The sequence below is a fragment of the Labeo rohita genome, unplaced genomic scaffold, assembly GCF_022985175.1.
Source record: "Labeo rohita strain BAU-BD-2019 unplaced genomic scaffold, IGBB_LRoh.1.0 scaffold_389, whole genome shotgun sequence".
NCBI classification, from domain to species: Eukaryota; Metazoa; Chordata; class Actinopteri; order Cypriniformes; family Cyprinidae; genus Labeo; species Labeo rohita.
The window spans coordinates 59,945-71,791 of NW_026129307.1; the positions used below are offsets into that span (position 1 = coordinate 59,945).

An 11,847-nucleotide genomic window follows, 5' to 3' on the forward strand; every position below is an offset into this window, starting at 1 on the left:
CAATATACGGTTTATGTGTGTTTTTTAAGTCATCTCCAGGTAATACGTAGGAAAATACAGGAATAAAATATAGAATATAAATTTGTTCTCGTGTGTGACGGACTCATGTTTGAGGTATTATGTGTGAATGTAATTTAATTAATGGTTATATGTGAATAAATGCCTAAATTAAAATCTGTTTAACATATAAAGAGGTCGATCGTGGATTGAATCAGCGCGCTGTGTAACACTCAAGGTGACATTTTCCATACTTTATGTTATACTTAGGGAAATGACAGCTAAGAGGCTTTATGCAACACTTAAAGGGTTTTAAGGGATACTTAATAGAAATTCTAAGGGTCTATGACGTTTCAACTAAAGAAACCGTTCAATCAAGGGATATTTTATGCAACGCCCTTAAGTGTAAGGGAAACATAAGGGCGATCTTAAGGGAAAATTACACTTAAGGTGCTTTATGCAACCGGGCACAGGCCCTCCAGTGTTCCACTGTCTGCCATTGCTCCACGGCCCAGGTCCTCCAAGGTTCCACTGTCTGCCACAGCTCCACGGCCCTGTCCTCCAAGGTTCCACTGTCTGCCACAGCTCCACGGTCCAGGTCCTCCAGGGTTCCACTGTCTGCCACTGATCCACGGTCCAGGTCCTCCAGTGCTTCACTGTCTGCCACTGCTCCATGGCCCAGGTCCTCCAGTGCTTCACTGTCTGTCCCTGCTCCAACTCTCTGTTACCGCTCCCTCTGCTGCTTCTGGGGTTACTTCCTGTTTGGTGGCCATTAAAGGAGGCCACTACCAAACAGGCCTTGTGAAGTTTTATTGTTTTTTGCCTGTGCAGACTCTACCAAGTGTTTTTCCTGATTTCATTGCCTTGTTTTGTTATTTCCACGGTTTTGTTTCTTTGCTTATTTTGCTTTTGGACTGCTTGTTTTGACCTTCTGCCTGTTCATTTGTTTTGCTTTGTTTTCCTTTGTATTACTGTTTTTTGGAGATCGACCCTGCCTGTCTTGACTACGCTGTGTTTATTTCTGCTAACACGCTTCACTGGAGTCCCGCTCACAGAATACTTCACCTACCAAAGCCTGTTCATTTGGTACACAGATTGGATCTTTTTGTCTTCGTGTAAGATTATGTTGTGGACTTTTGCGGACTGTTTCATCTGGTGATTTCAATGATGTGGCACTTAAGGACATTTCTTGTCATGGATTAAATGTTTCATTCCTGCCTACCTGGACACTTGAACAATACATAGACTTTGCACTGGTAGCTCACCTTTCACTGTTGGGATTGCGGATGATACTCCGCAATCCTGCAGTAACCCTCATACCACAGCCTGCTCACGTCACACCTGCCAAGCCAAGGCCTGCTCACATCACGTGTGTGTCACAGCCTGCTCATGCCATGCCTGTGTGGGCATCTATATATGCCTCTATGTATCCATGTATCTATTTAACTATCCATAGGATGGCCGCGATCCCAGAGCCAGTCCACAAGATATATATATATATATATATATATATATATATATATGTGTGTGTGTGTGTGCAAGAATGTGAATAGACTGCATCTTCAACTTCTGTATTTAACTGAACTAAATAACTGCATGTTCATAAAAATGAACACAATTAATTACCTTGTGAGAATATATATATATATATATATATTTTGCGGCACTTCACAGTCTTAACCAGTTCTCCCATGTCTCTGACTTACAAATTACCTCAAGCATCTTTGACATATCAGCAGTCAATCTGTAATTTAATCAAGCTAGATGCTGTTAAACTAGTACACAAAGACTGATGTTATTTTCATAACACCCATGCTAGGAATACTCTAACAGTAGTATGTGACAAGCTCCATAATGTAAATTTAGTATACTTGTACTAATATTAATGTTAATACAAAAAACATAATATTTTAAAAGTCAAGTGACAGAAAACATGTTAAAACATGCAAGACAAAGCAGTCGAAATGGAAAATAAATATTAAAATCAAGTTTAAAAGTGAAACATACTTTTAAAATAATGCATTTACTTTTAAATAAATGCAGCCAAAGAAGTAAAGAGCATGTCAGACTTAATTTCATACATAAACAAAATACCTTGAAAGAAAGTAGAAAAACACATACAAAAAAACTATAACTACTCTTTTCAGTTTACTCGTCTCTTCATCTTCATTATTCTCTACAGCAAAGGGACAGTCAACAACAGAATTCACTTCATCAACAACAGAAATACCTACTTCTACTGCAGACCAAACAAGTCAGCAGACACAAACTACTCAGTTCAGTTCTACAACGGGATCAGAAACCACAACAGTTCAATCAACATTTACAACAACTATGATCCCTACAAGCATTTCCACATTTGAATCATCTACAGTTGGAAGCACGGCAGAAACTACAGTGCTGACAACAGGTACCTCTCCATCCTCAGCATTGACTACGACAGAAGAACAAAGCACAACAGAAGTGATTTCATCCACAACAGAAATGCCTACTTCTACTGCAGAAACTACAGTGCTGACAACAGGTACTTCTCCATCTACTACGACAGAAGGACAGAGCACAACAGAAGTGATTTCATCAACAACAGAAATACCTACTTCTACTGCAGAAACTACAGTGCTGACAAACTAGGCATCATCCTCAGCTGGATCAACATTTACAACAGCTGTGTCATCCTTCATCCTACAAGTAGAGAATTACACTGGAAACTTCAGGTTAAGAAGACAAAGCACAACAGAAATGATTTTATCAACAACAGAAATACCTACTTCAACTGCAGAGCAAACAACAAGCCAGCAAACCCAAACTACTCAGTTCAGTTCTACATCAGAAATATTTTTATCTACTGTAGAAGACACAATAAGCAAGCAGACACAAACCACTCAGTTTATTTCTACCTCAGAAACAGAACATAAAACGACAGCTAAATCAGCATTTACAACAGCGATGGCCGATATTAGCACAACTAAACCAAATTCATCTGCAATTGAAAGTGCATCAACAGAGGAAAATACATTGTCCTCAATAGGTACCTCTCCATTTTCACCATCTACTACAAGAGAGGGACAAACTCCATCAGAATTCACTTCATCAACAACAGAAATACTTAGTTCCACTGTGGAGCAATCAACAAACCAGGAGACACAAACCACTCAGTTTACTTCTACCACAGAAACAGAATCCATGAACTTGACCACAGTACAATTATCTACAAGTGAAAGTGGTTTAACATTTGTAACGACATTATCCACTACCGATACTACTCCATATTCACCATCTACTATAACAGAAGGACAAAGTACATCAGAATTCACTTCATCTACAGTAGATATGTCTTCATCTACTGTAGACCTAACAAGCCAGCAAACACAAACCATTCACTTTAGTTCTACAAAAGTTCTACAGCTCAATCAGCATTTACAACAGACGTGTCCCCTACGAGCATAACCACACTAGAATCATCTACATTTGAAAGTGTTTCAACACTGGAACCTACATCATCCACAACAGGAAGTGCTCCATCTTCGCCATCTACTATAACAGAAGGACAAGGTATATCAGGATTCACTTCATCTACAACAGAAACACCTTCATCTAGTGTAGTACAAACAAGCCAGCAGATACAAACCACTCAATTTATTTCCACTACGGAAGCAGGAACCACAAGAACAACTCAATCAACATTTACAACAGCTGTGTCACCCATGAGCACCACTTTACAATCACCTACACTTGAAAGTAGTTCAACACTGGAAACTACATTATTCACAACTGGTACATCTCCATCTTCACCATTTACTACAACAGAAAGACAAACTTCCCCTACAACCCAAACATTTAGCATTCCTACATCATCCCAATCAAGCTCTTCAGCTGAATCTAGTACCCAGAAAATTTCATCAACATCAACAGAACCTCATTCATCCGCAACAACAGTCAGTTTAGTTTCAACAACTCAAAACTGTCAGGAGGATTGTCAGTGTAATGGATCCCCATGCATCTTCATAGTATATAAATATTTATCATACTGTTCCTAAATGATCATTATTACAGTTTGTGCTAATTATTCTTTCACTGTTTTGTGGGTATTGAATCAGTATTAAATGAACACACAAGATACTTGTAAAGTGTGTCAAAATTTAAGCTAGTAGTATTGTGGTTTATGCCATGTTTTAACTAAAACTATAGTGCATACATTTTAGAGCTAAAACGCTATACATCCCACATCCCACATCCCACATTTATTTTTTAATTATAAAAGCACAATAGTTATCACAGTTTGCCTTATGTTGAAATCTTTGTAAATCATTAATTTATTTGCAGCTGAAAGCACACCCACAAGGAATGCAAATCTCTCTCTCAGAATTATGATGGACTATCTTAACGAGTATGAAAATATGAACTCCCCAGAGTCAAAACATCTTATTTCCATCTTAAAACGTGAGGTAAATTTTTTTCTAGACACCATCCTTGAGGTACTTTAAAGATCACTATAAAGTTTAAAGTTACATAACTTTAAACGTCTTTTCAAATTTAACAAAAAAGAAAAATGCTTTCAATCCTTTGTAAAAAAGCAGATGCACAAAATTTCAAAGATGTGCACATACGTAGGCTAATGTAAGTTGATTTCTTTCGAATTTCATGCATTTACAAATATTTGCTGAGCAAAATATAATATGTGGCATGTTTTCCCATCTAGACGAGGAAGTGTCATTGCTTAAAGTACTGCAGTTTACAACTATCCCAACAACAATTCACAAATAACAAATATTCTAAATAATGATTTGGGACCCATCCTGGAAAAAATGTAATGATTCAGATTAATTTAAAAATCTCAGCATAGCTCTCGGTGATGTTTCCATCCAAGATCCCCAAATTACAATGGAGGCAGTTAAAATATCAAGTAAGCTTTTTTTTCTTTACATTTTGTAAAAAGATAACCTTGATAAAAAGGACACTGTTGTACTGTTTTTGTAATATGGCTCCAGATGTCTTTTGTATTAATTTATAGAGATCTTTAATTTGAATAGATTTGTGTATGTAACGTGAACACTGAGGTGGTGTAGAATCCAATTGCAGAAGTTTATTATAAACAACAGCAAACATACACGATGAAACAGGCAAAGGGTCAATAACCGGAGAAGCAGTCCAAAACGTAAACGTAATCCAAACAGCAGAGAGTTTAAACAGGCAGTGGGTCAAATACCAAGCAGACAGTCCATGAAAGCAACCGTAACAATAGGGAAATCCAGGGAGCGATAGTCAAAGGGCAGAAAAGGGTCAAACCTTGAAAACAGTCCAAACGTGCAAACAATCCAACAGGGGTAATCCGTGAAATCAAGAGTCCATAAACAAAGCAAGGTCGCAACAGGTAATCCAACAGAGTAATAATAAACGCTTGGTAAGGCAGGTGAAACTGGCAATACTTCGCGACGTGTGAGCACATGGTGAGTCCTTATATACTGCCAAACAGGAAGTGACAGTAGAAGCAGCAGAGGGAGCATGCAGGCAGTACTGGGGTGAAGGCTCCCTCTGCTGGCTTGGCGTTACAGAATCCCCCTAGGAGCGACTCCTGGCGCTCAAACAACAGTCCAGGTGGGTGGGGGAACAGAGGCAAAACAGGGGGTGGGATGGAGGGCCAGGTCCATGTAGAGCAGGTGGGCCTAGATCGTGGAGCAGGGACAGACAGTGAAGCACTGGAGGACCTGGACCATGGAGTAGTGGCAGACAGTGAAGCACAGGAGGACCTGGGCCATGGAGCAGTGGCAGACAGTGAAGCACTGGAGGACCTGGACCATGGAGCAGTGGCAGACAGTGAAGCACTGGAGGACCTGGGCCGTGGGGCTGTGGCAGACAGTAGAACCCTGGAGGTCCTGGGCCGCGGTGCTGTGGCAGACAGTAGAAACCTGGAGGACCTGGGCCGTGGAGCGACAGCAGACCGTGAAATACTGACGTGCCTGGGCCGCAGAGCAATGACAGACAGTGGAACACTGGAGGTCCTGGGCCGTGAAGCAGTAGCAGACCATGAAGTACTGGAAGGCCAGGGCCGTGGCACAATGGCAGAGTAGGGAACCATGGTGGGGCAGGCAGAGCAGACAGAACAGGAGGCCATAGCGAGGCAGGCAGAGCAGGCAGAGCAGGGAGCCGTGGCGAGGCAGGCAGAGCAGACAGAACAGGGGGCCATAGCGAGGCAGGTAGAGCAGGCAGAGCAGGAAGCCATGGCGAGGCAGGCAGAGCAGGCGTAGCAGGGAGCCATTGCAGGGCAGGCAGAGCAGTGTGCAAATGAATGATTTCTTTGGCCTCTTGATAGCGACATGGCGGGCAGAGAGTTCATGATAGGACGCCGCCCCCATAGGAGGATCTACAGCTTGCGCTGACACCTCTGGGGGCATGGGCGCAGATGCTTGGGCAGGTGTGGCAGGGCAATTATAAATGGCCTTCATGGCCGTGACTGGACAGGCAGAGAGTCCGTGGGGAAACGCCGCCCCTTGAGGAGATTCTGCAGCCGGAGCTGCCACTTCTGGGGGCATTGGCGCAGAGTCCTTAACAGAGGAGGCCTCTGACGTAGACTCGTGGACAGACGAGGCCTCTGGCGCAGACTTGTGGACAGGTGAGGCCTCTAGAGCAGACTCGTGGATAGACGAAGCTTCTGAAGCGGTCTCGTAGACAGACGAAGCTTCTGGAGCGGTTTCGTAGACAGGCGAGGCCTCCGGGGCAGACTCGTGGACCGGTGAGGCCTCGGGAGCAGACTTTTGGACAGAAGAGGCCTCTGGAGCACAGTATGCTGCCCACATACTGAGGAGGCTACGGGCCATTACAGGCAGCACAGCAGCTAGTGGGGTGTCTGTTGACCTTGTGGGTGCTGATGTTATGGGCTTGTGGCTTGTGAATGTGGGCTCTGCGTGGCTTGGGAGCGTGGGTTCTGCGTGGCTTGGGAGCGTGGGCTCTGCGTGGCTTGGGAGCGTGGGCTCTGCGTGGCTTGGGAGCGTGGGCTCTGCGTGGCTTGGGAGCGCTCTGCGTGGCTTGGGAGCGTGGGCGTGGGCTCTGCGTGGCTTGGGAGCGTGGGCTCTGGGCTTGGGAGGGAGTGGGCTTGCGTGGCTTGGGAGCGTGGGCTTGGATAATAGCTGGGAATGTTCTGCGTGGCTTGGGAGCGTGGGCTCTGCTGGCTGGAGCGTGGCTCTGGGAGGCGTGGGCTTTTTGCGTGGCTTGGGAGCGTGGGCTCTGCGTGGCTTGGGAGCGTGGGCTCTGCGTGGCTTGGGTTAGAAATGTTATAGGGGACCAGATGAGGATTTGGTAGGATAATAGCTTTTTGCCTTGAGTTAGGGAGGCCTGCCGTGGCCGGACTTGACTCAGGGAGGCCTGCCGTGGCCGGACTTGACTTGGGAAGAACAGCGGTGACTTGACCTGGCTCGTGCAGTCCAGCTGTGACTTGACTTGTGAAGGTCAACTGTGACTTGACTTAGCTCAGGGACAATAGCAGCAACTTGACTTGGCTCATGAAGAACAACCGTGGCGTGGCTTAGCTCAGGGAAGACAGCAGCAATTTGACTTGGCTTGTGAAGATCTGCTGTAACCTGGCTTGACTCAGGAACAACATGGCTTGACTCAGGAACAACATGGCTTGACTCAGGGGAACAGCTGTGGCTTGACTCAGGGGAACAGCTGTGACTTGGCTTGACTGACTCGTGGGGAACAGCTGTGACTTGGCTTGACTCGTGGGGAACAGCTGTGACTTGGCTTGACTCGTGGGGAACAGCTGTGACTTGGCTGACTTGGGGAACAGCTGTGACTGCTTGACTGGGGAACAGCTGTGACTTGGCTTGACTCGTGGGGAACAGCTGTGACTTGGCTTGACTCGTGGGGAACAGCTGTGACTTGGCTTGACTCGGGGGAACAGCTGTGACTTGGCTTGACTCGTAGGAAACAGCTGTATCTTGGCTTGACTCGTGGGGAACAGCTGTGACTTGGCTTGACTCATGGGGAACAGCTGTGACTTGGCTTGACTCATGGGGAACAGCTGTGACTTGGCTTGATTCATGGGGAACAACAGCTGTGGCTTGGCTTGACTCATGGAGAACAGTAGCTTTGGCTTGACTTGACTCTGTTGCTTGACTTGACTCTGTTGCTTGACTTGACTTGACTCTTGCTTGACTTGACTCTGTTGCTTGACTTGACTCTGTTGACTTGACTCTGTGACTCTGACTCTGTTGCTTGACTTGACTCTGTTGCTTGACTTGACTCTGTTGCTTGACTTGACTCTGTTGCTTGACTTGACTCTGTTGCTTGACTTGACTGACTTGACTCTGTTGCTTACTTGACTCTGTTGCTTGACTCTGAAGCTTGACTCGACTTGACTCTGTTGCTTGACCGACTCTGTTGCTTGACCGGACTCTGTTGCTTGACCGACTCTGAAGCTTGGCCGGACTCTGTTGCTTGGCCGGACTCTGTTGCTTGACTCGGACTCTGTTGACCGGACTCTGCTTGGCCGGACTCTGTAGCTTGGCCGGACTCTGTGGCTTGACCGACTCTGAAGCTTGACCGGACTCTGAAGCTTGACCGGACTCTGGAGCTTGGGACTTGACTTGGCCGCTTGACTTGGCCGGCCTTGGAAACTTGACTTGACCCTGGAACTGGACTTGACTTGGGAGCCTGACTGGACTTGGAAACTTGACTTGACCCTGGAACTCGACTGGACTTGGAAGCTTTTGACCCTTGATCAGCAGCTGTAGCTTGACTTAACACAGGAGCTTGACTTGACCTTGGAGCTTGACTTGACCTTGGAGCTTGACTTGACCTTGGAGCTTGACTTGACCTTGGAGCTTGACCCTTGACCTTGGAGCTTGACTTGACCCTGGAGCTTGACTTGACTGCTTGACCTTTGGTTCTGTAGCTTGGCTTGGTTCTGTAGCTTGGCTTGGTTCTGTAGCTTGACTTGGCACAGGAACAGTAGCTGCCATTTTAGCTGCCCATACAGCCAATAGGGGTGAGTCCAGTACATGGGCCATCATGAGGCATGGCTTGGAAACAGCGATTATTTTGTGGAGTGGCTCTGGAATGGTGGCCATCTTGTGAACAGGTTTGGGGATGGCGGCCTTTTTGTGGACTGGCTCTGGGATGGCGGCCATTTTGTGGACTGGCTCTGGAATGGCAGCCATCTTGTGAACAGGTTTGGGGATGGCGGCCATCTTGGGGATGGCGGCCATCTTGCGTGCAGACTCTGGCGTGGCGGCGGCATCTTGGCTCTGGCATCTGGCGTGGCGGCGGCCATCTTGCGTGCAGACTCTGGCGTGGCGGCGGCAATCTTGCGTGCAGACTCTGGCGTGGCGGCGGCCATCTTGCGTGCAGACTCTGGCGTGGCGTGAGCAGGCCCTGGAGCGGCAGGCATGGCGTGGCGGAGCAGGCCCTGGGCAGGCGTGAGCAGGCATGGCGTGGCGTGAGCAGGCCCTGGAGCGGCAGGCATGCGGCAGGCGTGATGGCCCTGGAGCAGGCATGGCGTGCTTGGCTGGCTTGGTGGATGTGGTGGTTACTGCGGGATTGCGGGGTCCCTCGTCCACAATCCCAACAGTGTATGGTGATCCGCTTAGGAGCAGAGCATGATCGATATATTCCTCCAGTGACCAACAAATTTTTCCCCCTGGCAGACGTGAACTAATGGGCTCGTTCAAACCAAAACGAAAAAAAAAGTCCTTAAGTGCCACATCATTAAAATCTACTTGATAACACAGTCCACAAAAATCCTCGACATACTCCTCTATGGACCGGTCGCCTTGACGAAGGCAGATGAGACGGGATACTGCTGGGTTCATGATTCTGGTTGTGTGTGCGCTGTAACTTCTGCTGGCTTCAGGGGAGGCGAAGTATTCTGTAACGTGAACACTGAGGTGGTGTAGAATCCAATTGCAGAAGTTTATTATAAACAACAGCAAACATACACGATGAAACAGGCAAAGGGTCAATAACCGGAGAAGCAGTCCAAAACGTAAACGTAATCCAAACAGCAGAGAGTTTAAACAGGCAGTGGGTCAAATACCAAGCAGACAGTCCATGAAAGCAACCGTAACAATAGGGAAATCCAGGGAGCGATAGTCAAAGGGCAGAAAAGGGTCAAACCTTGAAAACAGTCCAAACGTGCAAACAATCCAACAGGGGTAATCCGTGAAATCAAGAGTCCATAAACAAAGCAAGGTCGCAACAGGTAATCCAACAGAGTAATAATAAACGCTTGGTAAGGCAGGTGAAACTGGCAATACTTCGCGACGTGTGAGCACATGGTGAGTCCTTATATACTGCCAAACAGGAAGTGACAGTAGAAGCAGCAGAGGGAGCATGCAGGCAGTACTGGGGTGAAGGCTCCCTCTGCGATGACTGTGGTGCTCTACAGAGCCAAGAGGTCTGTATAACTGTTTCTGTGAGTAATTCATAGATCAAAACAACAGAACAAACAAATAACACCGTCATCTAATTTCAGCAGAACAAAAAGGAGGTTATCAATTTTTGACGATGTCTTCTTTGATTTTACATCAAGAGGTATGATTTCTTGCATTGCAAATGCTTTAGTAAATATACCTCAGCAGCAGTACAAGATGAAACTCTCAAATATAAGGAATTATATGAGAACATGATGATTGATAATATTAACTATATCATTTCAGGATTCACACGCAGAGTTTATGGCTTAAGACTTTTCAGTCACAGTCACTTTTCAGATTCAGTGTATGGGTATTACAACCCATACTACCTGTCTGGTAGGATGAGCAATTGTACATATAATTTAATAAATGTATTGGAAAAGGAACATAATGTGTATTGGTGATTGTTAGATTGATTCTTTTTTTAATCACTTTTTTCCTCTCTGCTACAGATAATAACCAGAGCAACTGAAGTGGTGGATGTCTGATGAACAGAAATCAGGCACTATAATCTCAGGAAGTCAACATAATAATGTATGCATTTACTGAGTTTGTTTCAGATTATTTAGATTAATTAAAATGACTGTCAAATATATCACACTGTTCTTAATCATATTTACTTAGCACAAAAACAATGTATAAGACACGTCTGTAAAAATCAATCACCTGAAACTCAAAAGCACTCATCTATGATACAAAGCACCGCAGCATATGCATAAATCAATAATATACAAATTAAATAGGTGGGGGTTGTTAAACTATGGTCCATTACACAACTGCTCACCAAACGTGATGCCACCACCGACACAAACACAAAACACGGCCGGTCAGAACAGTTCTCTCAATCTGCACAGTGCACACATGCCTTGTATTTGTACAATTTCTGTATTGCTTCACTACAGAGTATGCTTTTCATGGTTTAGGGTTTGTGTTGTAAAATCCGCCTTTACACCTTCACTCTCTCTATGTACATATTTAATAATATACATTGAACGCTGTACTTTGGTCCAATCAGCTGACGGTGTGGGCGGGGCTTCCTGCTCAACGCCACATAAATACAAACGGAGTCAAGTCAAGTCAAGTCACCTTTATTTATATACCGCCTTTAACAATACAGAATTGTGACAAGGCGGCTGTACAGTATTAAATAGGAAACAGTACATCAACAATGCCAAAGGCAACATTAAACACTCACATTATAGGTAAAGGTAGTTAATCAAAAACAATAAAATAAAATGCAATATTGTGTTAAGAGAAAGTGTCCCCAACTAAGCAAGCCAGAGGCGACAGCGGCAAGGAACCAAAACTCCATCGGTGACAAATGGAGAAAAAAACCTTGGGAGAAACCAGGCTCAGTCGGGGGGCCAGTTCTCCTCTGGCCAAAGTTCCCGTGGTCTTGTGCCGACAGCCGTCTAGGTGATGTGGTCTTTAATGTGGATCC

The 11,847-nt window shown here is 45.3% G+C and overlaps 1 protein-coding gene across 1 annotated transcript in view; it reads left to right on the forward strand.

Annotated features, from left to right (window-relative positions):
* Window positions 1-10,676, forward strand: part of LOC127160566 (location of vulva defective 1) — a 13,036-nt gene extending 2,360 nt beyond the window's left edge. The window contains exons 2-5 of the mRNA XM_051103204.1: window positions 2,180-2,251; window positions 2,372-2,685; window positions 3,424-3,932; window positions 10,650-10,676. Coding sequence (XP_050959161.1) covers window positions 2,180-2,251; window positions 2,372-2,685; window positions 3,424-3,932; window positions 10,650-10,676 — 922 coding nt within the window. The remainder of the gene's footprint in view (window positions 1-2,179; window positions 2,252-2,371; window positions 2,686-3,423; window positions 3,933-10,649) is intronic.
* The last annotated feature ends 1,171 nt before the right edge of the window (window positions 10,677-11,847 follow it).